The following is a 27,464-nucleotide window of genomic DNA, read 5'->3' as shown; positions in this document are numbered from 1 at the left end:
TAGCAATCAGAAAATCTAAAGACAACACAATGACATACTAACTCTCTGTATATTCCCCATATTTATGTAGCTTATTATATATTTTTTACTCTATTCCTTTTTAAGGAGTTTATTATTTTTATTTTTGAACTATTTTTTAATCTGTGATGGTCTCTACCATCCCAGATTTTTTTCCCAAGCCTATGTATATTTTTAAACACACTGTAACCTGTTCTGAGGTTTTTTTTTTTTTTTTCAATCTGGATCTCTTTATTGAGCATCTGTATTCTTTTTGATTGAATCAGACAACTCTTAAACTGCTATGTCAGCATGGGCCTCAAGTTGGACCAGTCATGGGTTGGCCATTCCCACAAGTTCTGTGCCACCATTCCCCTAGCAGGTCTTGCAGGCAGGATGATTATAGGCCCAAGGTTTTGTGGCTGGGTTTATGTTCCAGCCCAAACATTAGGAGTCTTGCTTGGTTAAAGAAGATGGCCAGTTCAGGTTCCACCCCATTAATAGGAGACTTCACTAAGGACATTCTTATAGATTATAAGGAGTTTCCACTGCAGCATCCACAAATGTGGATCCTTGCCAGTATGAGCTATCACTTGTGTTTTTGATCTTAGCCATTCTGAAAGGGGTAAGATGAAATCTCAAAGTAGTTTGGATTGGCATTTCCCTGAGGGTTAAGGGTGGTGAACATTTCTTTTTGTTTGTTTGTTTTTTGAGATAGGGTTTCTTTGTTTAATAGTCCTGGCTGTCCTGAAACTCACTTTGTAGACCAGGCTGGCCTTGAACTCACAGAGATCTGATTGTCTCTGTCTCGTGAGAGATGGGATTAAAGGTGTGAGCTACCACTGCGCAACTTGTTAAACATTTCTTTAAGTACTTCTCAGCCATTTGAAACTCCTCTGTTGATAATTCTTTGTTTAGATCTCTACTCCATTTTTTATTTTGTATTATTTGGTTTATTAATATCCAATTTCTTGAGTTCTTTATATTTGGGGTATTAGCTCTCTGTCAGATGTAGAGTTGGTGAAAATCCTTTTCTATTCAATAGGCTTCCATTTTGTTCTATTGTGTCCTTTTTCTTACAGAAGGTTTTCAGTTTCATAAATCCCATTTATTGATTGCTGTTTTTACTGCCTATGCTATCAGTATTCTGTTTAAGAAGTTGTCTTCTTACCAATGAGTTCTAGGTTATTCCCCACTTTCTTTTCTATCAGGTTCAGTGTATCTGGTTTTATGTTGAGGTCTTTGATCCACTTGGATGTGATTTTTGAGTAGGGTGGTGTTAGGAATTTTTCTAACGCGAGCTCTGCCGATGCAAAAAATCCCAATCAAGCCAAATCACAACAAGCCAAATTAAAAAATATCCAGGTTTAATGGGATTCCTGCGCTCTCGGGTGGCCCCGAGGGGAAACCAGGAAGCTATGAATGAACGTGACCACCACTGAAGGGAGAGGAAAGAGACCACAAGGGCACTTTCTAGGGAAGCAGTTTAAATAGACTGAGGGAGTGGTCAAGATTTTGGCGGGCTCGTCTTGACCCTCCTCTGGGGAGGGATCAAGGCTCGGTGGGCACAGGGATGGGACCTCCAAAGATGAAGGCCAGAGACCAGGGCTTACAGGTGGTAGATATGGATCCATTTGGATTCTTCTACATACAGTATTCCAGTTAGGCCAGCACCATTTGTTGACGATGCTTTCTTTTTTCCATTGTGTATTTCTGGCTTCTTAATAAAAATAAAACAGGTTCCATAGGTGTGTGGATTTATATCCGGGTTTTCAATTTAATCGCATTGATCTACCTGTCTGTTTTTATGACAATACCATGCAGTTTTTATTAGTATGGTTCTGTAGTAGAGCTTGAAATCAGGGATGGTGATAACTCCAGATGTTCTTTTACTATACAGAATGGTTTTAGATATCCTGGGTAGGTTTTTGTTTTGTTTTGTTTTCCCATATGAAGTTGAATATTGTCTTTGCAAGATCTGTAAAGAATTGTATTGGGATTTTGATGGGGATTGCATTGAATCTGTAGATTGCTTTTGGTAGGATGGCCATTTTTACTACATTAATCCTGCCAATCCATGAATATGGGAGATCTTTCCATCTTCTGGTATCTTCTTCTATTTCTTTCTTCAAAGACTTGAAGTTTTTGTCATGCAAATCTTTCACTTGCTTGGTTAGAGCTAAGATATTTTATATTATTTGTGGTTATTATGAAGGGTATTGTTTCCCTGGTTTCTTTCTCAGTCCATTTGTCATTTGTTTATAGGAGGGCAACTGATTTTTTTTTTTTTTTAGCTAATCTTGTATCCTGCCACTTCACTAAAGGTGTTTATTAGCTGTAAGAGTTTCCTGGTAGAATTTTTGGGGTTGCTTATGTATAGTATCATATCATCTGCAAAAGTCTATTTATTCTTTGACTTCTTTTTTTCCAATTTGTATTCCCTTGATCTCCTTTGGTTCTTATTGCTCCCACTAGAACTTTAAGTACTATGCTGAATAGATATGGAGAGCATGGACAGCCTTGTCTTGTTCCTGATTTTAGTAGAATTGTTTTGATTTTTCTCCACCTAATTTGATACTGCCTATAGGCTTTCTGTAAATTGTTTTTATTATGTTTAGGTATGTCCTTGTATCCTTAATTTCTCCAAGAGTTTCATCATAAAGAAATGTTGGATTTTGTCAAAAGCTTTTTCAGCATCTAATGAGATGATCATGTAGTTTTTTTTTCAGTTAATTTATATGGTGGATTACATTGACTGATTTTCTTATGTTGAACCATCCTTACATCTCTGGGACAAAGTCTACTTTATTATAATAGATGATCTTGATGTGCTCTTGGATTGGTTTGTATTTTATTAAATATTTTTGCATCTATGTTCATGAGAGAAATTGGTCTGTAATTCCTCTGTTGAATCTTTGTGTGGTTGGGGTATCATGTAACTATGACCTCATAAAATGAATTTGGCAATGTTCCTACTGTTTCAATTTTATGGAAAATTTGAGGAATATAGGCAATAGCTCTTCTTTGAAAATCTAGTAGAACTTTGCACTTCTGCCCCTGGGCTTTTTTTGTTTGTTTGTTTGGAAGACTTTTAATGACTGTTTCTATTTCCTTAAGGTTTACAGGTCTACTTAAATTGTTTATCTGATCTTGATTTAACTTTGGTAAGCAGTATCTATTGAGGAAATTATCCATTTCTCTAAAAGCCAAGTGATCAGCTCTCAGCCCTTACCCAGGGTTCCTCAAAGAAATGCTTCTCAGGAGTGGGAACTGAAAGATTTCTATAACTCCACACAATATCTGAGGGTTACTGCTTTATTTCTTCTTTAGTTCAAATTCTCTTTTCCTAATTGTCTATAATTTATTAGCTCCATTTTTGTCCCAATTCTACCATTCTTATTTCTTATACATTCTACATTCTTCCAATCTTATTTCTTTACATTCTAATTCTCCTCATCGTCACAAAATCCCAAGCATATATACCTCCACTCATTAGCAACTTGTTAGTAATAACAAAAAAAAACTACAAGAAAAATTCTCAGGGACACAGACATTCTTTGAAGTTACGTAGCAAAACTTATCAGCTGGTTTGCAGCTAACTGGAGCTGCAGCTGTGAGGAGGTATTGACTGTCTCTTACAAAGGAAGGAGACTAAACCAATAAGAGATCTGAGGAAGAGGCAACGAATACGTGTACTATTTTGTATTTTTACGTGTGATTAATAATATCTGGACATAGTCAGTTAACAGGTTTTTTATCACTTGAATCTCATGATCTAAACAAAAATAGTCTACTGAATTTAAAATCTTGTATTAAAAAATTGGTAGTGTTAGTTGCTATTTTGAATCAAAGAAGGGAGGTGCCAGTGAAGGAAGCTTAGGGCAACATAGGTGCTATTGATCTCTTGAAGAACTGTGATAAAACAAGGACAGACACCTGCACTCTCATTCTAGTTCACCAAGTCTTCTGTAGGGCTTTGATCCAAACAAGGCCAGACATCTGCAATTCTGTTAATGAATAATATCCGTGAAAGTCCTGATTGTTATCTGTCCACATGGACACTCATCTGGCCAATTTGCCTTGTCGGTCAGGCTATTGATAGAGAACAGGCTTCAAAGTTTCTGACTATGAGAAACTTCAGAGTTTCTGGACTATGAGCACTTGTTCTATATACCAAAACGACACAGAAGTCATCTTCTTGTCCATCCACAAATATATGTACTCATAAGATTGAGATCCAATCATGAGATTACATGTACACACTACATGAAAATGCATGATGATGGGGAGATATGATATCATAGCTGTTATTGCACACGTGAAATTACATGAAAGCAACAGTTTTCAGAGCCAGTGGTCCTGATAGCCTTTCCATGCAGGGTCTTCCGTCTGAGAATAATTTCTCTGGTGGGCTGACATCTGAATTATCAATTGCTATAAGCTGTAATTGCATCATGGCCCACAATAGCTTGTGAAAAATGCTCCTAACATATTTCTTTTAGATTTTCCAATTTTGTGGAGTACAGATTTTAAAGTATGACCTAATGATTTTTTAAATTTCCTCAGTGTCTGCTATGTTCCCTTTTTATTTCTGATTTTGTTCATTTGGATATTTTCTCTCCTTTAATTAAGTTTGGATAAGAGTTTGCTTAGCTTGTTGATTTTCCATTTTTCCTTGTATCTCTTCTAGTGTATGTTCTTGAGAAGAAACAGAATGCATACAATGAGTGTTTGAAAACTTAATCAGAAGCTGTTGTGCTCCGCCCCCTTAGGTAAATGGCATAAACTATACAAATGACAGCTTATATGCCATATGACAAGCATTCTTCCATTGACATTGCCAGCATGCTTCTGGAGTCTGGGATGAGAACTGTCATTGGCTCTGAGTTCCTTGAGGGCCTGTGTTCACACATTATCTAAGCACATGTAGGAAGCAGTTGCTATGGACTGTGTCATATCTCTTCATCCCAAATTGGCATGCCGAGGCTCCAGTGTGATTGAATTTAGAAATGAAGAGCTTTGGGGAGGTTTTATTGTGATGTGAGGTTATGAGGATGGGGTCCCAATAACAAGGCTGTGTCCTTGTAAGAAAAGACAGACACCTTGATCTGTAACCTCCAGACTCTACACTACAATACATTTCTACTTCTAAGCTACTGGATTAAGATATTAGCTAATATCTGATAATTAATAATTGAATATTTAATGAAATATTGTCTCTACTCAGTAGCCCCCAAACAAATGTCACACTTTAGATTTTGCTTTCATTGACTTGAAGGGAAGTTTCTCGGAATCATCAAATAATATAGCTGGGAATTATGATAACCCCACTGACATGTCTTTCCATCTTTCTTCATTTGTGAACACAAGCAGTCGTTACTCACAGGTCATCAAGAAGACACTGCTGGAAGGGGCCAGTGTCAAGAAACAGCACATTGTCCAGAGAGAAGGGGAAAGTATATGATTAGCACATTATTCCATGTGCAGTCAAGGTAAAATCCAGCTGGCGGACAACCTTTCCTGACGGGAGCTCTATATGTTTTGGCAAGAAGTACTGTGCAGCAGTCTGGAAGTGGCTTCCTGCTGGGGCAGCAATGGAAAAAGTGACCTCACAGAGGAAGTCAGCCCAGAAATGCTCTGAACAAAAGAGATGAAATACCATGTGTGAAGCTTTAAGTTGTTTGGTTCCAGGCTTATGACACTGAAAAAATGTTTCTGTCAAAAGCAAAACAAAACAAACAACAACAAAACATGAGATTCCATGACTTCATAAACGCTTGCTCTACTGAAATCGGTGAATTTTGCAGTGCCTCTCCCCTCCATGCAGAATCCATACAGCAGACCTATGGTGTGGGGAGTCTTCTAAAGAGGCCCAGGCAGGAGAACAAAAGAAATTAGTCAGTAACAACTGGACCTGGGTGAGTTCCCAGCAGGGAGCACACCAAGCAAGGACTTCAGGATAGAGCAGCCAGAGAAATGCCACAAAGCCTTTTCCTCTCCTTCCAGCTGGAAGGAAAGGAAGAAGCAAGCTTAAATGGGTTAGAGAAGCAATCCATGTCTTTTACTATAGGTATTTGGTCAATACAGACTGAGCTTGAGAGCTGAGGCCTCTTGCAAGGTGATTGATCCTGAAACTCAAAGAATAAATCAGGCTTCTGCAAGCAAAAATGAAATGCATAACTGCATATGGATCTGGGGGGAAAACAGTCTAAAAAAATGTCTCTCCCACTCACCCCTTCCCCCCAAAAGGCTTTTGCTTTTAAATAGATTTTCATTTTGAGTAAGCCTGACTCAAGCAACGTATTTAATGCGGGCAGAGTATAATTTTAGAGGCCCGTCAGAAAGAGGGGGTGTGGGTACATAAGACTTATTTGTATTTTTATTTATGCTACTTCCCACAGATTGAAATAAAAATTCAGGAGCACTTCTCAAGATAAACCTCAAGCTAATTCGAGGCTTCAGTCTGGAGACGCACTTAGCCTAGAGCGCCCTCTGGTGTCCAAATATATCGTTTCAATTCACCTCCAGGCAAAAAGCAAGCCACAGTCTAAGACCCAAATCCACAGCACGCTTTGTTTGCCAAATAGTTAGGGAATTTGCAAAGTGCCAGTAACTGTGGGAATTGGAACCGAGGTGTGTTTTTAAAAGCCACGGCTTCCTGCTCCACTCCTAAGGACTGAGTCTAACTAGAGAATCGAATGTAAACTCTATTACAAAGTGACTTAATCCACCAGGCCACTTTACCTAGTCTTTTCACTCAGACAGCTGGGTTGCCTCTCTTCAAGCTGTGCTGGATCGCTGGGCACATGAGCAGCTACCCGGCTGGCTTTGGCAGGACAGCTTTAAGCCACAGGGAACACTCAGAAATTGAGTCAACTCCCCAAGTGGTACAGTGAACCTGAGGGCTGGCCTTGGACTTAAAAAGCCCTATTGGTCTGTTACCCAGCTCTGACTCACTAATCTGACACTTGTTAAACTTCACATTTCCATCTGAAAATGTAGATTGTTTTCTCCAGCACCGTGATGAAAGAATTCTTTACATGCAATCCATGTGGGCCCAGCAGGAACTAAGGTGAGAACTCACACCTGAAGGTTCTGAGAGCCACACTGGAGTCAAGAGTCACCTTCTTCAAGACTGCAGGGCCAGCAAAGGGATCTGACACTGAACGTCTTTCATCAACGGAAGTGAAAGCAGGAACAGGCAAAGGAGTGCAGATCAACTACAGACCAAGAACCCCTGTTACACTGTCATACCTCTGCCTTCTGTCCTCTTCTCTGTCCCTGCCACTGTTGCTTCCTGGTCAGTCACAAGATCAGGTGCAGAGGGGACAAGGCTTATATTACACTAGACAGAAGCCCTTCCTGCTTTGAAAAAGCAACCAGTCATGCAGGGAAAGCCCATGTGACAAGGAGCTGAACATGGCCTCCACTATACTATCTTCAGAGGCTGAGAGTATCACAAGGCGTGGGCAGCTGTGGACATCCAGCTGAGGGAGGAGGGGCACCTCAGTGACACTCAGCTAGGACTGCAGCCAACAAACCCAAGCCCAATTCACTGACCCATAAAAATGCTAAGCCAGGCAGTGTTGAGACAACCTTTAATCTGAGCATTTGGAAGGTGGAGGCAGGTGGATCTCTGTGAGTTAGAGGCCACCCTGGTCTACAGAGCAAATTCCAGGACAGCCAGGACTACACACAGAACCCTGTCTCAAAAGTAAAATAATACGCTGTTACAAGATGCTCATTTTACCATGCAATGATGGATGGCTACTATAGGTCTCAGGCTTTTTTTTTTATTTTAAAACATTTTATTATAAAAGTAATACAAATAACAAATGAAACGTTGAGAGAAGACAAAGTTATCCATTCACTGCCCTGCCATCTTACTATGACCACAATTGGTAATTTGATTGTCTACTTTTATACCTTGGTGTGTCTCCTGCACCCACAACTATGTTCTAATGCTCTTGTGTCCATTTTTTCACTGTAGCATTCTCTCACGTACTCTTCATGGATACATAGACTTGAGGTGTGGGTTGGCACAGGCGCCTACAGGTTCCCCCACTCTAAACATATCCTGTATAAACCTGCATATAACTGCAATGTCTCTGGTAAAGTTCTAGGCTAACTACCCTATATTTGCAAGCAATATAGATTCTTCCACTTGAGGAGGTTTTATGCTGAAAGAAAGCTTATAGGTCGGGACAAGCTAAGTCAAGCCTGACTACCTCTGAGACAAAAGACGAAACAGGCCGATGCCCTCAAATCCAATCTTTCACGAATGAAATCAGCATCAAGACGGACAGATGTCATCTTCTGAGAGAAATATTCTGTAACGCAAAGGAAGAAGATCAGAATGCAGCTAGCAGACAGCACATGCAAGAGTAAAATCAGACAGATATGTAATATAACTATCCCAATCAGGCTGACAAATGGAGAGAAAGCAAATGCCAACTCTGTATTAAAATGTTACCAACAGGACGTCAAGTAACTTGGTGTTTTTTAAAAGGCGTTCTGATTAAAACTGTCACTGGTCTTTGCATGTCACCTCAGTTACCTGCTTAGATGCATGATGAGTTCACAAACACTATGGAGAAATAAATTCTCCAGAGGATAGGAGAATCAAATTATTTTTTCAAAAATAGCTAGGAACATGCTGCTTTGCACAAGACAGGATAGTTTTCTGAGGGATAAAAACAGCCGTTTTTCCCTTGAAGCGGAAGCCAAGTGGCCTGACCCATGCCACGCCATTTCTCCTCCACCAGTTTCCTGTCAGTTACTTCAAAACTGACCTGAGGGTCTGGCAGCATAAATCCATCTGTAAGCTTATAATAGACTATTGTGGAGTCCGACTCCACGATGGCCAAAGTAAAAGACATCGGCAGTTCTGGATCACCTTGCAGTTTTCTAGACGCCTTCAAGATTTCCCTTATCCTGAAAATGAAGACAAAGTATGTTTGAGACTCACAGCCACCCAGTTAACAATAAGATCAAACAGTATAAATTCTTGAGGGGAAATAGGATATTGCAATTCATATTGCTGAGGCAATGTCTGAGGCTCAAATATAAACATCTAAAGCTGTCTTCTCACATAGAACGCCCTAAGACCTGCCTACTCAGATTAACTGTATTTGGAGCCTACAAAATACAATGGTAAGAATGGTTTGTGCATCTAATTGGCTAAGGACTATAGATGCTAATTTTTCAGTTTCCCAACTTGAAAGCTTAGTGAAACAAAGTGATACTCGGGTCTATTATTTTAAATAGCTTGTGGGCTGGTGTGATGGACACACCTGTACTTGTAGCCTGGGAGGCAGAGGGCGGAGGACACAGAAAATTAGAGACAAGCCTGGGTTACATAGAGTTTTAGGCCAGCTGGGACTTATACAGTGAGTCCCTGTCTCAAAATCCCTGAACTATAAAGACCAGACTGTAATAAACATGTCCCCTTGTTCCACACACCACCTACAGCCACTACCATTGAATATGTCACTCCCCAGTGGTCACTCTTTGGCCCAACTGTTCACCTTCTGCTGTGAGGTTCTTCCAGTTTTTATTAACTTGGGGCAGGCAAGGGGACACACCAACAAAGATAGGCTGCAGGAGGCATCTTTTGTATGTGGACATTTCAAATATTTCTGGTTAGTCTTTCTACAGAATTATTAGACTTAAGTAGCAACAGTCCTACTATTTTCATTACATAGTTGGACAATGAAAATCTAAGAGAAAAATAGAAAAAAAAACATTTAAAATTTTTGTTTGCTTGTCCTGGAAGATATTCCATCAAATCTAACTCCAGGCCTTCAAAATACTGCTACTTTCACTAACTATAAGCTAAAACTCCTTGTTATCCACTCAAGAAGGCTGTGATCAAAAATTTGGTAAAAATGTAACATCCCCAAACACTTTCTAAAACAAGTAAATAAAAATAAAAAGATTAGCTAGTTTATCATAAAGCAAATCAATTTCCAGTGGTTAAGAGCAGTTTCCAGATACTGGAGGCTGGAAGGTTTATTAGCATACTGATTTCTACCACAGAATACAAGAACGGGCCATGATTCTAAGTGCATGTCTGGTCAACATATTAGAAATTATACAACTGTAAAAGTCACCTGCCGATTTTTCCATTTAAGTGATTTAATAACCTGACGGGGAAACCTTGTTAGCCAATTATCTTTTAAGATCCAAGTTAAGGCGTGGCTTTCTGGGACCGGGAGTAAAACAGGTACTCTCTCTTTGTGATTCCCGCAGGACACAGCTGAGCTTGGACTTTTCATTCCTGTCTCATGAGTTTTCCCTTTATAATAAATAAAAATATAATTGTTTAATCCTTTAGCTAGCCTGGTTATTTCCCGAATTGAGCTAATTTCTACAATAACCCTGTCCTTTAAGTTTTTTTTTCTTCAAGTTAACAGGAGGAGAACACACTACAGTCTTTTATATTAACATTCTCAAGATTTCTGCCATTCGTTTCTAAACATTATTCTTTGGTATCACTTCCTTGCTTAAAAACTAACTTACTCTCCCCTACTCTTTTTGTTTAAATTGTCATACATACTGCTCTTTAAAATTATTAATTTTATCTTATGCGTGTGAGTGCTTTGCCTACCCTATGTCTGTTCACCATATGTGTACAATGTCCACAGAGGCCAGAAGAGGGTGTTTGATCCTATGGAACTACAGTTACTGCTGGCTAGCTGCCGTGTGGGCACTGGGAATCAACCTGGTCTTCTGCGAAAGCAACACTGCCCTTAGTCACTGCGCCATCTCTCTAGCCCCTCATACTGTTTCTTACTATGCTATAAAGCTGGTAAATTAATGTTTACAGGAGTACAAAAGGAATTCAATTAAGATGATCTTTCCAACAAACAGTGCTGTAGATCGAAGACAGTGAACTCCTAAGTCCACATTAGATTATTTAGAGCTGAAATGAAGTTATGTAAGGGTCATGTAGTCACAGAGCATACGTACTGTTAACAGTAACTATGCCAGCTTTCCTGCCTATGGAAAATATGTGGTATTCACACTTGCCTCCGTAGTTATTGCTAAAGTAAATATTAACATTAATCTAAACTACACAGGTATGCTGGCTATTAGTAGGAACATAGAAACTATTCACTTTTTAAAGTAGCCTGAATCCAAGACCCTGACTTAGCTCTTAAAGGGATTCTATTTCTGTTGAATTGCATGACCATGAGTCAGGGTCCAGAGAGATTCATGTGAAGTCTTAGTGAGGACTTTGCTATTCTGCTCAATGGAAAGGGGCCATGCAATGAAAACCATCAATGGATTGAAAGTCTTTAGGGTAAATACTTTCCTTCTTAAAGAGTAACAAACCTGTATCTAAATTAATAGCTACAGAAAAGATAACATTTACGAGTTCTCTACTTTGAGTTAATATTTCCTACCAAGATGAGAATAAATAGACTAAGTTAGTTAAATTTTTAGCCATAAACAGCTTTTTATTTTTAATAAAAACATATTTTAGCTAGGAGGTAGTGGTACATACCTTTAAGTCCAGCACTCAGGAGGCAGAGGCAGATGAATCTCTGTGAGTTCAAGGCCAGACTGGTCTACAGATTGAATTCCAGGACAGCCAGGGCTACATAGTGAGATCCTGTCACAATAAATAAAAATAATAAATAAATAAATAAAATTTAACAGACACTAGAAAAAAAGGGAAATGACCTCATAATTATAAATGGCATGTATCAGAACTGTTTAGCTAATGCAGTTAATAAAGGTAGTTTTCCCTTTAATATAGAACAATGCTAAGATTTCTGCTTTTGTTGAGAAAAACTAAGACCAACATAAGTGGAACAGCAGCATTTTCTAAAGAAGAAACTACAGTAAGATGACAGTCCTCCTTAATTGGATCCTTGGTTCAGCATGGTCACACAAAATCTCAATATGTTTATATAAGTCTTCTCATATCTGTTTAAAGGGCTGTGATGCAGTTAGTTTCCAATACGCAACATATATAAAGCCTAGGACATGCCTACAAAACCCTGCAATGGACAAGCTGAATGTGAATTTCTCTCAGCATCCCTAACTGCAGAGTGTGATGAGAACAGGACACAGACAAAGAAGAAAAAACCTTGTTAAGATAGCTTTATACAATTTCTTTTCTTGAAGATATGATCCACTGTCTACACTGAAGGTTGTTCATGTGAGTGTGTGCATGTTGTGTGTGTCTGCATGTGCTTCTCCTAAGGTAAAGTGGTGAGCCATATGGGGATTTTATACTTCACACTACAAATGAGGGTAGAAATTTCCACTTCAGTCACCACTGAATCTCAATTGATATTTGTTTCCAGAATCCTAAACAGCAAAGTCTTTTCAGGCTAACCCCAAACACCTGAGGTTAGAGACTTAACTCAGAGCTGTAGAGGAGGTTTTGTTTTCAGAGCTGAGGGAACTGACTGCCCAAATTAAATGGAAGTTCCCATTTCTGAGCTTGTTTATTCCTCTTGGTGGCATGTGTGGGAAAATTACCAGTGTATCTTCACAGTAGACGGACAAAATGGTACCTAGCTGCTACCTGACCACATGTGGGCAAGCTTACAAAGTTCCTTGTTCAAATTCTTGTCTAGTCTATTCTGAACATGTGTTTACTTAGGGCGTCATCTTTCTAGTCAAGACTTTGTTTCCTTTACAGTATACTGTATAAACTCACAAATATATTTAAGCCAATTGACCATGCTACCTTAGTCTAGCAAAAAGCAAAACAAAACTATGGATAATAACGGAGACTCTGAAGTTCTACTTTAAAATTCCATGTGACTGCTAAGACGCACAGAAGGGCAACTTACTTAATTTTCAGTAATGTGAAACCTCATTTGGAAACAGAGAACTCTCCATGTGAGCATGCCCTCTACACTAACAAGGATCTCTCCATGTGAGCATGCCCTCTACACTAACAAGGATCTCTCCATGTGAGCATGCCTTTTACACTAACAAGGATTTCATTTTTCCACTCAATGAAATCTCAGGGAGAAAATCTCAACTAAGTCCAGTAGAATTTTGCACAGAAAGTGGCTGGCCCTGGCCTATTTTGATTGGTAGATTTTAATGACTGTTATTATTTATTTAGAGGTTGGATATATGTCTATTTAAATTGCTTATCTGATTTTGACTTAACTTTGGTAAGTGGTATCTATCAAGAAAATTATCCATTTCGTCTAGATTTTTCAATTTTATTGAGTATGGGTTTATAACGTATGACCTAATCATTCTTTGGATTTTCTAGGTATCTGTTGTTATATCCCCCTTTTGTTTCTTATTTTGTTCATTTGAATATTCTCTCTTTGCCTTTTTATTAGTTTAGATAATGGTTTTCCTATTTTTGTTTATTTATTAAAGAACCAACTCTTTCTTTCATTGCAAAAAAAAAAGAATAGGGTATGTCAATAATAATCATAGCTGTTGGTTCTCAGTAACAACATTTGATGCTGATGGCAGACTTCCCCTTTTCATAATTCTTTACAGGTGCCTGCTATATGATGAAAAGGGGGTTGATTTTTAATAAATTGATATAACTAATTTGACAACCAGACTAAATCAAGACAAAGTCAAAATTGTTTGGGTAATGTCCATATATCAAGTTATTTAAACCATTTCCATAAATCTTAAATTTGATTTTTCTCTAATGATCCTAAAAACAGAGCCTGAAATCTTTAGAAATTTGCAGTGAGAACAAAAAGCTGAGGAAAATAATATTTTCAACTAAAACATGATGAAATAAAATGAACCATGAACTAAAGATCATATTAATTAACTTCTTTGTACAGGAGTGCTTCCTGCCGCTCTCGCTGTGGCTAAGCAGGGATGTACATGCTGTAGCTCTAGCTCCAGAAGGCACCGATTTCTCCATCAGCCTCATCTTGCTGTACAGAACGCTACCCCATAATGCAGACCTGGAGCAGTTCAGAAGTCACTTGGAAGCAGAAACAGCAAGAAAGCTGTGCTCTTCCATGGGCTCCGTCCTCAAGAAAAGCTCCAGGGAGAACAGCCCACAGCTTTGGGAATCAGGCCAACACTTCCCAATTTATAAAAACAAAAAAAAAAACAAGGCAGCTGAACTCACAACAGAGCTGCTGAAGAATCAAGTGCCTGTGTGGCTACTCACCTCACTGAGAAGTCATTTTGGTGAGGGAGAGAGGGAGAGAGACAGGGAAAGACAGAGAGAGGCGGGAGCTTACCTTTTTCTTAGGGTAAGGGAAGAAAATGAGTCAAATGAAAAAAGTTGTCAGGGCTGGGTTTCATCAGCAAGCAGTGGCTCCCACAGAGGTGGCATGAGGACATGTGTCCTGATTACCGAGGGAGCCAAACAGTACAATTCATTTTATCAGGTCCTAGACTTCAGGCCTCAAATAAGAGTGGCTGCTAAATAAACTTTATAAAAAAAGCCATGCTTTCAGAAAGGAGCGTTTTTAAAGTACAAAGTCATTATTCAAGAAGGCAATGTAGCATTTAAGTATTAAATCTCAGCCAGATGAGGTGGTGCATGTCTACAAGCCCAGTACTCAGGAGACTAAGACAGGAGAACCATCATGTGGCCAGCCTGGGCTACAAAGTGAATACCAAAGTAGCCCAGGCTACAGAGAAAGACCTGCTTTGAGAAAAAAAATTAAATCAAATACCTAACAATAAGTAGAAACAATATAAAGAAACTTGGTTTTTCTCATCTTTTATTTCATAAGACAACACAAGGGGATAGAGGGTGAAGAGGCAAGGTGCATACGGGTGAAAAAAATGCAGTGAAAGGTAAGGGCGAGCAAGGCATTGGGGAATTGTCTCATCAGCCTGGTGACTCTTCTGGGGAGTACACCGCAGTTACAGCGGAAAGATGGGAACTGGTGAGTCTCTGCAAATTAACGGCAGAGCGCAGACATTCTCTCTCATTCGTAAACTCTTGGAAGGATATATGGTTAACAAATATCCTTATATTCTTTAGTATATTACCTATCAAGTCTCTGCTTCAGGAACCTAGTCAATCTACAAGTGAATACTGGGTTCTGTGCACCAACACCAGGCTAGGCACTGGGGGCAAAGCAATGAACCAAGTGAAGCTCTGCTTCCATGGAACTTACTTCCTAGCGGAGAAACACTGACATAAGTAATCAAACAACTAAACACGCAGGATGTGCCAAGTGTCATAATATAACACCGCAGAAAGCGCAGAAATGATGGCTCAGACCACAGTGAGGAAGCTGTGGCAGAGACAGTAAGAAACTGCCAGATGCATTATAGGGAAAGAGAGTATTGGTGATCATTTGTCAAATATGAGGAACAGGAAGAAATACATACATTCCTCTTTCTCTCCTCACACACACACACACACACACACACACACACACACACACACACACAAGCACACGTCACCCCCATGTGTATGTGAGCTTCAGAATGAACAGAAATGCTATTCCTAACCTGGGAAAATCACAAAAGGAGCAAATGTAGGGCGAATACGACATTAAGACATCCGATCTTAATCCTAATTAGAGACGTCTTTTAGAACACAGTAGACACGTCAAGTAAAGAGTTACATATATGACTTGAAGTTCATAGTGGAGGTTGAAGTGGAATTAGAAGGTATAAACTGGGAGCCATCAGCTGACGGGGGAAGCTTTGTTAACTAACTATCTTTAAGAGGTGGAACTGAGATAAGGTGTGGCTTCTTGGAGCCCAAGAGAAAAAACTGGGGCATGGACCAGGTGCTCTCTCTCTCTCTGGGGTACTTCACGACACAGCTGAGCTTGGACTTTCCGTTCCTGTTTCGTGAGTTTTCCCCTTATAATAAATAAAAATTTAATTGTTTTATCCTTTAGCTGGTTATTAGCCTGGTTATTTCCCCTATCGAGCAAATTTCTACAATCAGTATACTGACAACATAGAAAACCACGGACCAGAGGAAGCTACTAGGGAGTGAACGTGAAGAGAAAAGCGCTGAGCCCCAGAGCTTTCCAACACCTAGAGGCCAGAAACTTGGAAAGGTTCTGAAGAGGTGAGGAGGCCGCAAAGGAGCACTGCACAAGGTGCTCCTGCACTAACAGCCGCCTGCGCCCGCACAGGTGTGTCCCATGCGCTGTACGGGGATGGGAATGAGCACCGCCTACCACCGCCTACCACCGCCTACCATTCCCGGTGCTCCCGCTGTTTCCTACAGACCCGGGATGGCAGACTCCTGCTCTAGCTTTCTCTTACTCTCAATTCCTACTCTAATTCCTTTCTCCCATCAGGGGCACAGGGCTTCTCCTGGAGTATTGTTTCCCAGTATGGTTACTTTTGAGACCTTCTCCCTGTCTCCCCCTCCCACTGCACATCTCTCCCTTGCCCCACCCACATGCACACATGAACTCCAACACAAAACACTGAGCACTCTCACCAGCTGGAGCCTCTCCACTGCTAGTCCCCGTCACAATAAGCCTGTCATAACTTTCAGGCTTTCTTCAGCTCGATAATTTGCTTCCACAATGACTTCTGACAAAAGCCTCCTTTTCCCCCGCAATGTCTGTGCTTCTTTCAAATAAATGACTTGTGTTCCAGGGGGTGTTCTCAAACTCCCCCTTTCCTCCTAGACCTCTGCAGTCTTCCTCAGTGTCCTTGGCACTGAAGGGACTCCAGCCAGCCCAAGCACGAGCCAATGCCCTTCTCCCCCATTCCCTCTGCCTTACATTACATCCCTAAAACTAGCCACCAAGGTCTATTCCCTTATTTGGTCAATTCCTCCTCCTGAGGCTGACTACCAAGATCCAGTTATCAAAGTACTGAAGTCCAGCAATCAAAACCCCCCTCCTTAGGCCGCCCTAATTAACATGCCCAATTAAAATCATACTTCATCCTAATGTGGGCTTTCCCCTCTTACCTTTATAAACCATCATTTTCCTATGTGCTGTGTCTGTCTCCTCTCTACCTAGAGGCAGTCCTTTGTCCCTCCAGGACAAACATCCCTGCCCCCTCTCTCTTGGCCCCCCTTCTTCCTCATCCTCTATCTCCCATCTGTCTTATTCCCTGCCTTTCCTTTTGTCCCTGTGGGACAAACAAATCTCATTTTCTCATTGTTCTGAGAACTTGGTCTTGGGGGTCCTAAGTGATACCGATTCCTTACAGACACATCTCTCAGCACACTCAATCATCACACTGGGTGTCATGGGTCCCTCAGGCCTGGACTCCAAGCATCTAGTAGCAAAGGTCTGTGATACTGTGTTCCCTTGGTCCCAGGCATCCAATAGAAAGGAAAAGAAGCATGAGTAATCTGAAATCTTTCTCATCTTCTCCCCAAAACATCTTTCCATTTATCTTTTCGATAGCCTGTAATTATATTCATACTTATTTATATTCACTGTATGTAATGGTTAAAGTATAATTATATACATTTTTAATATTCTTAACACTTTAGTGTAAGGATAGTAAATAAAATTTTAATTTTCCCTATACAGCTCAGTGTTTTAAAATATCAGCTCTTCTCCCCAAATCCATTAATGCAGCTGGCATACACATAAATAATTTATCCGTTTCTATTGTGTAGGAGACTGCTGTGATATCTCGCTGGGACAACACTAACAGCTGATAAAGTACTTGTGTAAGTAATCATGTCTCTTAAAGAAAAATTATCATTGACGGTCCTCAAAGGCTAAGTAGAGAAAAGAACTCTAACAAAGAAAAAAGAACTGCAACTCAAGTGATTCAATGCAGGGAAGAAAGTGCATCTTCTAAGAGCGCTGTGGCTAACAGGGTATGGCATGCCTACATAAGTTAGGCAGACGAGGAAAACCAAGACTAGGATCCCTAAGCTTGGCTCCAAGAGTCTTGCCAAAGGAGCCTCACTGACCTAGGATGAGCAGGCTTAGGCTTTCGGCTCTCTAGAGGTGACCTGGCAGGCAGACAGAGTGTTGACATTGCTTCCTAATCTGCAGAGTGACACCCGAACTAGAAGTCATGCCAAGAAAGAGGACGTCTGATATGATTTTCTCTCACCCAGAGGACGCCACTATTTGTGAAACTGAGAGGCTCCATCCTCACTTGCACTGCTAACACCGAGGAAGTTTTGTAGTTTAGCCAGCTATTGTTAAGGACAAATAAGAACAACTTTACAACATCATGTGAAAAACAGCACCCCATAACTCTGTGGATTTTATGATCATGTAAGAAATGAATTTTTCTCAGATCATATTAAGCATATATAACTACAGAAAGACTCAGGTGTGCCAGTTATGGTCCAAGTATCACCCCTTCTGGTATCTTACTGAAGGTACTAAACTGAAATTGAAATTGAGAAAAAAATATATAAGGTCTAAAAGGAGGAAACAAATCAACAGTAGTCAAAACATTGAAAACAAAACAAACAAAAAACAACCTTTTCTTTCTTCTTTCTGAGCCTTGCTGTAAGGTACTTACAATATTCCTCTTTTCCAGTCACCTGTACCCAACCCTTTCCCAAACGCCTGAAACACTATAATCATGGCTTCAGTGTAATCAGTGATTCTCAGTAAAAAACAGGAGCAAAGTAGCTTCTCTATGGAAGAATGTGTACTGTAACAGCTGTGAGTATATACGACCATGCTAAAATGCTTAGTTTTACTTTCCACTCAAAGAGAAGCCTTCGTTTTCAACATCAGCATTGAAAATGATAGAACAGGCCTTTAACTTATGTGGGAAGCCCTTGTTGTGTCATCGTTTTTAAGAGAGTGTGTGTGTGTGTGTGTGTGTGTGTGTGCACGTGCGCGCGCATCTGTGTGTGGTGTGGTGCACACTGCATAAGACGTACACGTGAAGGGACCAGAAGAGGATGGTGAATGCCTTCTTCAGTAGTTTGTGCCATGCGTAGTCCTTTAAAATCGAGTCCCTTATAGAACCTCACTGTTTTGGCTAGGCAGGCTGGCTGGCCAGCAATCTCTCGAGATCTGCCTGTTCTGCCCCTCAACACTGGAGTGACAGGCACATAGCTGGCTTTTTACACAGGTGCTAGGATTCGAACTCAGATTCTTAGTCTTACAGAGAAAGCATTCTTACCCACAGAGCTACATGCCCAGTTTCATCTTCAAACCCATCAGCTCCGTGACCTCTGTGCAAATCTATGGCTGTTACTTCATAGCATTACTTTGTCTGGGGGAAAGCATTTACCAAAGTGTTATATTGATGCCTCAGATTGATTTAAACAGAAAACAAGCTGAAGTTCCATGTACATGGACACACCATGTTAATGTGTGTCTAAAAATGTGACAAGCTAGTTTACTTATACTCATATAGACCCTCATCCATTCAAGTACTCAAACAACTTGTAGGGTAAAAGGGACAACTGGAGCAGGAAACCAACCAATCACTGAGCATCCTGACTATGAACCCAGAATCAGTGAAAGAAACACACCCTGGATTTGAGACTTGGGCCAGGGAAAGAAACATAAAGTCAGACTCATTTCTGCCTCTGACCAACTAAACTAACCAATCCCTGAGCAGGGAAAAACTAACCGATTCCTCTTCTCTGCCCCTAAGCAGCCCATATAAGCCTCTCTGCCTGTTCAGTTAGAGGGCACCATTTACCCCTCCATGGCAGAGGCAGCCACTCTCCTGACTCCTCCTTCCAATAAATCTCTTTCTCAAAAGAGTCTTGGGTGACGACCTTCATTAGCCAGTGCAGAATAGAAGAACCTGGCTGGGATGTACCTTAGAGGACTGAGCTGAAAAACCTTGCTGAGAGGCTCCCCTAGGGGACCTGAGCAAGGCGGAACAGAACAGAAGAACCTTGCTAGGATGCTCCTTAAGGGTCTGAACTGTCCTATTGTGGCTCCACCCCGCCAGAGTTCTCCTATTGCAGTTCTAAGTATATCCTGGCTCCCTGATAAGTCAGGATATTTCTGCAACTCTACAACTGCAGCACATTCCCCTACACAATTTGTAATGGAATCTGCCTGTCTAGTGCCAGAAACTATTAAAACAGAGCCACCAGGTCCAAAGCCTGGGAAAATAAGCAGGAAATGCATGCAAAACAGTCTAGAAATGCTGAGAAATGTAGCCAGATACACAGTGATATTAAGAACTGATATTAGGAACTGCCCAGGACTATTACCTTTTAAGGAATCAGCAAATATACACTCTACAACATTAGTCACTCAACACTCAAAAGGCGAGACACCTACTAAATGGTTTAACTGATACAACAGGATTGTTGTTTGTCTTCACTGAGGAGTAAGAGGTCTATAACTACACTGCAGTTAACACAACGAGAGTTAATGAGTGACAGCTGCCAAGTTTTACAAATTCTAAAATGTGTACCATATACAAGGAGTTATCATTGCAAATTCATATGAAACTGCATGCCAACAGACTGCTTACTCCTTTGGCTCTGTGGTTTAATATGCTTCCCATTTCCCTATTAATAAAAATATTTTTTACAGTTTTGTTAGGAATACAGAGCATTAAGAATAACAGTTTCACAAAGCTGACCAGCATAGCTTCAGACAGTGCCTCAAAACCCACGTGCTCCACCTTTAAGCCCAGCACTCAGGAGGCAGGGGCACGCGGATCTCTGTGAGTTCGAGGCCAGCCTGATCTCCAAGAGTTGGTTCCAGGACAAGCTCCAAAACTTAGTATTCTTGATAATATATCAGTCTCATTCACTCACGTCCCCACATAATTCTTGAGTAGGAGTCAAAGAGGAAAGCAGCACTGAGAGGTCAATTACTGTGAAAGCAAGCATAAGTTTTTCTGTGAGAAGGAGAGCTATTCCACACCCTGGGAAGGGCTCTGAGAAGGCTTAAAAAGCTCTTGGCCATAGTTATGTGATATGAGTATTTTATGATAACTCAAATTTGTAATTATGAGCTTATGTAATGATTACATATTATTATATAATAATTCTGTATCTGACTTTTACAATAAAAGATCTTTTAAAATTTAATTAAAAATTGCATTTTAAACAAGGGGCAGAGGAAAAAGCTTAGGCACTAAAGGGCTTGCAGCACAAGCATGGGGGCCTAAGTCTGATCCTCAGAATCCCCATTAAAAACAAAAGCCAAGCAGTGGTGGCACACACCTTTAACCCCAGCACTGGGGTTGGGGCACGTGAGATGGATCTCTGAGTTCAAGGCCAGCCTGAACTACAGTGAGAGTTCCAGAATAGCCAGTCCAGAGAAATCATATCTCAAAAAAACCAAACCAAATCAACAACAAGAGAAACAAGCACAAGGGTGTGAGCCTACAATCCTAGCACGGGGCAAGCAGACAGGGGGGGTCCCTAGTGCTCACTGGCCCACCAGCCTGGCCTCCTCCATTGAGTACCAGGTGAGCAAGAGTCACAATAACTATATAATCTAAACTAAACTTTGCCAATTTCACATGGCATATCTCTTCTACATTGCCCGTCAAAGTGTAAACTGATAGCAATTCTTCTCCAAGAACACCTCAGCAATAACAGTCGCGAGGTAGATATCAATGCTGGACGTCCCAATCACGGCCTTAGGAAAACTCTCAAACCTAAGTACAAGAGCTATCGATAAGGCTGCTCATAGTGAAGCATTGCGACTGGGGAAAGTGAAAACAGTGAAGGTCTCTGTGATCTAGAAGACCTCCTCTCACTCCCCACCCTTGCCCTCTCTCTCTTGAGTCCCAGCCATTCACTTGACTCTTCACTCATGTAGGCACTCTCACCATGCACTAATCAGACCCCCGAGGCACCCACTGCCAACGCTGCTCAGTTACTCGCAGACCTCCTACCACATAGTCCTCAGTGACCTTTCATACAGTTCCTCACATGTGGTGACCCCAACCATAAAATTATTCCACCGCTACTTCATAACTCTAATTTTGCTACTGTTATAAATCATAATGTAAATACCTGATATTCAGGATATCTGAACAGCCTTGTGGAGGTGGTAACACATGGGTTGAGAACTGCTGCTGTCCCAAACGTGGTATCAATAGACTTATCCTGTCCTAAGATTGAATGCTTATCTGTCCTCCATAGCCCTGCTACTCAATTACCTAGTACAGTTCCCAAAACACGTTCAATGAACTATTTGAGCAGAGGACAATTTTGTTCTTATTCCATCCCACCCAATAATAATCAAACGAGAAAAAAAATCATTTTGCAAGTCAACATTTGTACTAGAATAAATATTACCTTCATGAAGACATCTTGATCAATATGCCATCACCAACACATAGAATGCACTCAATACATATAGAATTAAATTTTACTATTCCAAGCAATATTAGATAATGGTATTCATATCATAATGAAATAAAATAATAGTAGAAGTCAATAGAAATATACAAACCCACTGAGATTTACTATGTTCTTGAATGATCAGAGGGCTACTGACAAAATCAGGGAGGAGACTTTAAAATTTCTAGGATCAAATGAAAATGAAAACACAAAAGAACTTAGGGGTATAGCAATTAGTAAAAGAAAGCTCAAAGCTACAGTGCTTAAGTTAAAACCAAACTCAAAATTAATAGATGGAAAAACAATAATGATGGAGCAGAAATCAATGAAATGGAAATAAAGCAGAATTTACAAAGAACCAAAGACACTAAGAGTTCATTATTTAAAAACATAAAACAGACAATCAAATTAACCACAGATGGGGAATGAGTGAACTAAAAATCTGGAGATAAAAGATACTAATGAAATTCAGAGGATCATTAAAGAACTGTTTGAAAATCTAGATTCCAATAAATTGGGAAATGTATAAGAAATTGATAGAAATACTGTCTATCAAACTTAACAAACCTAATGGATACAAACTTAAAAGATCTATAAAGAGTAATGCGATTAAAGCAGGAATCTCCCAACTAAAAATAAATAAATAAAAAAAATAAGAAAAAAAAGAAAAAGAAACAACAACAACAAAAACCACAACACGGTTTCACTGTGTGTGTGGAATTTGGGAATTGTAAGAGGTGCTAAATGAGAAAATAACGGAGAACTGACTGCTGCAAATGAAGGTGAAAGATAATATTCATAGGAAAATGGGAGCCCTTTACTGTTGTATCATTTAAAAAAAAACATTGAAACTCTTAGTAACCTTTTAAAAATTAAAAACAGACCTCTAGCTAGAATTCCAAACAGGAAATCTACCTTAAGCTAGACACAAAGATGATGATTATAAAAGAAAGAGCAGACAAACATGATCATATTCAAATTAAGATGTTACTTATTTAAAACATACCTTAAAACAGTAAGGTGTGAGTTTAAAAACTAAAAATAAGGCCAATGAAAGATTATGGATTAAAACATAAAAAGAATTTATAAAAGTGGAAAAAAAAACACCAAAAAAAAAAAAAAAAACCTTACAGGCAATGGGTTTGTTAAACAAAGACCAGAAGTACTCACTCACCTGTTATGGCTGAGGGAAGCAGAAATGGGTGTGGGCACCACAGTCTGTAGCCCCTCCCCTTCTATCTCAGTGCCAAGGAGGCAGATAAGCTGTAGTTCTGGTATTCCTACACAGTTTACTTCATGCCAACTTTTACCTGAAAGAGCACCAAGAAAGCACTCCTTGAGAACAAAAGATAAGCACTCTAAACTTCCCATATGCAGTAGAGCCAACTTCACTCAAAAGATAAGCACACTAAACTTCTAATATTCAGAAGAGCAAACTTCATTCGTAATACAACTTCCTCTCTTTGTTTTTCTGATCTTTTCCACAACCTAGCAATTCTCAACGTAAATGAACAGAGATATGTAAAATTAGCAGGAAAAATTACTAAATAAAAAAGTGTTTGCTTATAATATGTGAACAATGCTATAGTACAACCCAATTCCCCAACCTCCCACACTCCAATAGCAAAACAATATAAGCAAGGAACTTACTCTCCATGAGATCCAGGTAAACCAAGAATGCTATATAAACTTGGGTGGCATCTCCTATATCTAATTCCATCATTTCTAAGTACTGAAAGTCAAAACATAATTGTTAAATAGAGAAGGAAATAGCTCATTATTTTTTCCATTTAACAAGTATTCACTAAATGCATGCATATTATATATATATATATATACGTATGTATATAAGCGATCTTCCAGATTTAATGGAAATTAAAAGGTAAGGTCTTATCTCTGCCCTAAAAAAACATCCGCAATTGTTAAACACATGCATACAGCCTCCCTTGCTGCATCCAAGATCTGCCCTTATCAATCACAAAATCTAAGACGGTTCATGTCCCTTATATGAAATGCAAGAATATTTGCATATAATCTTTGCAATCCTACCACAATTACAATACAGAATACAATCCAAGTGCTGTATGTTTAGGAATAATGACAATAAAAGCTATGATATATAAAGTATATAGGAAAATTTTTTCAAATGTTTTCAATAGCAAACCCTCCATATATGTAGAACTAGCTATCCTTAATTCTGTTAGGCAAATGAGTTATAAAACTGTATGAGTTATAAAACAAGGACAGAATAGGAAGTGTTCTCAGGTGATGGACTGGCAAATGCTTCATGACAGACTGGATGCAAAACAAGCCTTGTAGGACTTGAGTATATGGAGAAGTGGAGTAATAGTGTGTGTAATTATGGAGTGAAAATAAGCTACATATATCCAAGAGTCTATAAAGAAACATATCCACCAGGAGCAGAGAAAAAATAAATAAGACTTTCATTGGCTTATGCTATGGGATACGCTTTCTCTGGCCTCTAATTTGCAAACAGAAAAACTTCTGCTAATTTCCTCACCACTCCCTTAAGTGGGAGTTATTTAATTGAGTTTTAAGAAGTAAGCTACTTCTTTCAGACTTGCTGTTTGTTACAGGAAAAACTCAGAAACTAGTCCTGCAGCAGAAAGCCTTCGGCATCTAAACAGTCAGTGAGCAGGTTTATAAACAATAGAAACCTAGTCCTGCAGGGAAAGCCTTGGGCATCCTTACAAACAGAGCCCATGGACAGATGAGATATTTGCAGAACCCTAAGGGGCAGACCTGAGGTCACCTTCCCCTATTTGCTGCACAGCAAACAAACAGGTTGGGCAGGGTGGGCAAATGTGTATTCCAAGTCTCAAGAAGTGCTCGACAATAGTACTGAGACATAATTTGAGGTCAGGCTACAAGGTCCATGTGACAAAGCTAAAGATGAATTTTATCCATGTAGAGTACTACATATTTCTGATTCAAAGAATCAAATAATAAGCTTGTAAATGGGGAAATCCAGTAACATTCTTACTAAGCAGTTTTCAAATTAAGTAACTAAAAAGTATAATTGGAAAACATATATTATTTCTTTTCTTTTTTAAATCAATTTGTTGATCCTGGAAGAAAAAAAATCAACAGGAAGACTTGGAGTCATTAGCTTCAAAGCGAAAAGACTCTAAAAACAAGAAAATTGTCTAAAGGCAACATCAAACCTAAATGTGGTTTTAAAAGGTTACTAGTAAATACTTATATGGTGCTTTTTTATGTCAAATACCTTATAAAAATGTCCCTATAAGGTTAAGTACACTATTATCCCGTTTTTAAATGAAAAGACTGTGGTATACTGAGACACGTCAAAAAAATGAAAAACAATGAGGTCAGCCAAGTCAAAACGAGTCAAAGTAAACTGGAGAAGTCTGAGTTGGCATTGACCATGTTCCTAGTCGCTGTCTCTGTCTCTCTTCCCCTCTCCCCTGGAGTCCATGTTCCTAGTCGCTATCTCTGTCTCTCTTCCCCACTCCCCTGGAGTCCATGTTCCTAGTCGCTGTCTCTGTCTCTCTTCCCCTCTCCCCTGGAGTCCATGTTCCTAGTCGCTGTCTCTGTCTCTCTTCCCCTCTCCCCTGGAGTCCATGTTCCTAGTCGCTATCTCTGTCTCTCTTGCTCTCTACCCCCGTTACTTGTTATACTTTGTTAAATTTGTTAAATTTATAACAATTCCATGCTATGCTATTGTTTTTGGTGAAAATGAATGGAAGAGAGCAAGAAAACACCAAGCTTCAAAAAGTAGGGAAAGGTTTTTCTTTTCAGAATTGTATTTTCAAATACTCCCTTTTCTCGATTAGTTTAGATGTTTATTAAGTTAATAACGCAAAAGAAAAGTTGCCATTTTATTTATGTACCAATCCAGTACTCTAGATCCTTATACAACTTTCATTATCAGCATACTGTTTGTGGCTTGGGAAACCACCAGTTTCCCAAGCAGAGGTTAGCAAAAGACTATCCTTATTTTCCGAGGCCAACAACGTGAATAGTTCTCCCCTGGGCAAGAACTTGCTCAAACTTTGAGAACCCGAAAAATTGGAATTCTGTACCCGTACAGAATGAAGATGCACACACTTTGGGCCTAAGGCTACGTGTAATGTGCCTGTGCCTAACTAAACACTATATTTGTGGACTCCTAGATCTCAGCCACAGTCCACAGTTGGGTTAATTGTGGATTCAATCAGTTCATAAGGACTACCTAGTTAGGAAAACAGGTATCACTGGGCCGCTTATCAGCGGCCTCTGGATTAAGAGCGGCTTTGGCAGGGTGAGAGGAATGGTGTTAGTCATATAAACAAACAAAAATTGATACTGCGGGCGACCTGCGGCCGTGCACACGGGTCGCCCCCGCCGCGGGGCTGGCGTGCGTCCTCCGCCCACACACGGGTGGAGGGATCGCTGTGAGGAGGGCCGGGTTGGTGCCCGGCTGGCCTCGCGCCTCCTGACCTTAGGGTGTGTGCCCATCCAGGCGTCCTCCGGAGCCCACGTGTGGGGGGTGGCGCCGCCAGCGCGAACGGGACCCGGGCCAGGGCCGCTACAGCCCGGGGTAGGCTCGGAATCGCTGCGCTCCTCCATGCCGCCCGCGCCGAGACCGTGGTGTCCCGCGAAGCCTGCCCGGCCAGCAGCCGAGCCCTGCGCGCCGCAGTTCCGCTTCCCGCCGCGCACACTGGGCGGAGAGTGCCGGCCACGCCCTCTGCGGGGCGGGGGGGTGGGGTGGGAGATGCTCTCACCTGCGCGCACGCGCTTGGAAGCCCCCTATCCCTGGCCTTTATTTTCGTTTGTTATTTTTCCCCAATCCAGACTGGTAGAGTGGGGAATGTTCGCTGGTAACCTGACTCAGAATCCTTCGGCCCTTCGTTAAGTCCTTATTCTCGCCTGAGAAATGAAGGCTTCTATCCTAATCTTAAATTTCTGAGCGCAGGAAAAGGCCGATTCAATTTCCTACCGTCGAAGTTTAAAGTAAAAACATAGTTTTAGAGAAAACTCACCTTTCAAGATTATTAGAAACATGAGATGTTGATCGACTATTGTGAACGAACGCAAGCATGCTAGTAAAAAGTCAAGGATGAATTTTCCGACTGATGAGCAGGACATGGCAGGTGGGTTTGGACTGACCCTGTGTAAAAAATGGGAGCCAGAATCACTCCGAGTAATGAGGACAGACTGAAGAGAAAAGGGATAGAAGCAAGGAATGGTTTCAAAGCCACTATGGTAACCAAGACCAAAAAGATTTCCAAAATGAAAAGTACCAGACAGGGCACTTTGGTGCTTCAGAACACATTGGATT

At 40.3% G+C, this 27,464-nt stretch overlaps 1 protein-coding gene across 1 annotated transcript; it reads right to left on the bottom strand.

The window, feature by feature from the left end:
- Window positions 1-7,770: 7,770 nt before the first annotated feature.
- Window positions 7,771-26,798, bottom strand: Tsen15 (tRNA splicing endonuclease subunit 15). The gene is made up of 5 exons (XM_048431065.3): window positions 26,624-26,798; window positions 23,813-23,894; window positions 23,337-23,472; window positions 8,790-8,931; window positions 7,771-8,327 (listed from the first exon to the last, which is right to left on the bottom strand). Exons 1-5 carry the CDS (start codon window positions 26,750-26,752, stop codon window positions 8,307-8,309), a joined length of 510 nt encoding a protein of 169 aa, XP_048287022.1. The 5' UTR covers window positions 26,753-26,798; the 3' UTR covers window positions 7,771-8,306.
- Window positions 26,799-27,464: the final 666 nt, after the last annotated feature.

Source organism: Myodes glareolus, chromosome 5, assembly GCF_982192425.1.
Source record: "Myodes glareolus chromosome 5, mMyoGla1.1, whole genome shotgun sequence".
Taxonomy (NCBI): Eukaryota; Metazoa; Chordata; class Mammalia; order Rodentia; family Cricetidae; genus Myodes; species Myodes glareolus.
The sequence above is the reverse complement of the archived record's forward strand: the minus strand, read 5'-3'. Positions and strand labels throughout refer to the sequence as shown.

What these genes read in the sequence shown, in the direction of transcription:
- Tsen15 (XM_048431065.3), bottom strand. Translation starts at nt 26,752, where the DNA reads ATGGAGGAGCGCAGCGATTCCGAGCCTACCCCGGGCTGTAGCGGCCCT. An exon ending in TTACCTGGATCTCATGGAGA is followed by an intron (nt 23,473 to 23,812) that starts GTAAGTTCCTTG and finishes GTGCTCTTTCAG; the next exon opens with GTAAAAGTTGGCATGAAGTA. An exon ending in TTATGCTGCCAGACCCTCAG is followed by an intron (nt 8,328 to 8,789) that starts GTCAGTTTTGAA and finishes TTTGCGTTACAG; the next exon opens with AATATTTCTCTCAGAAGATG.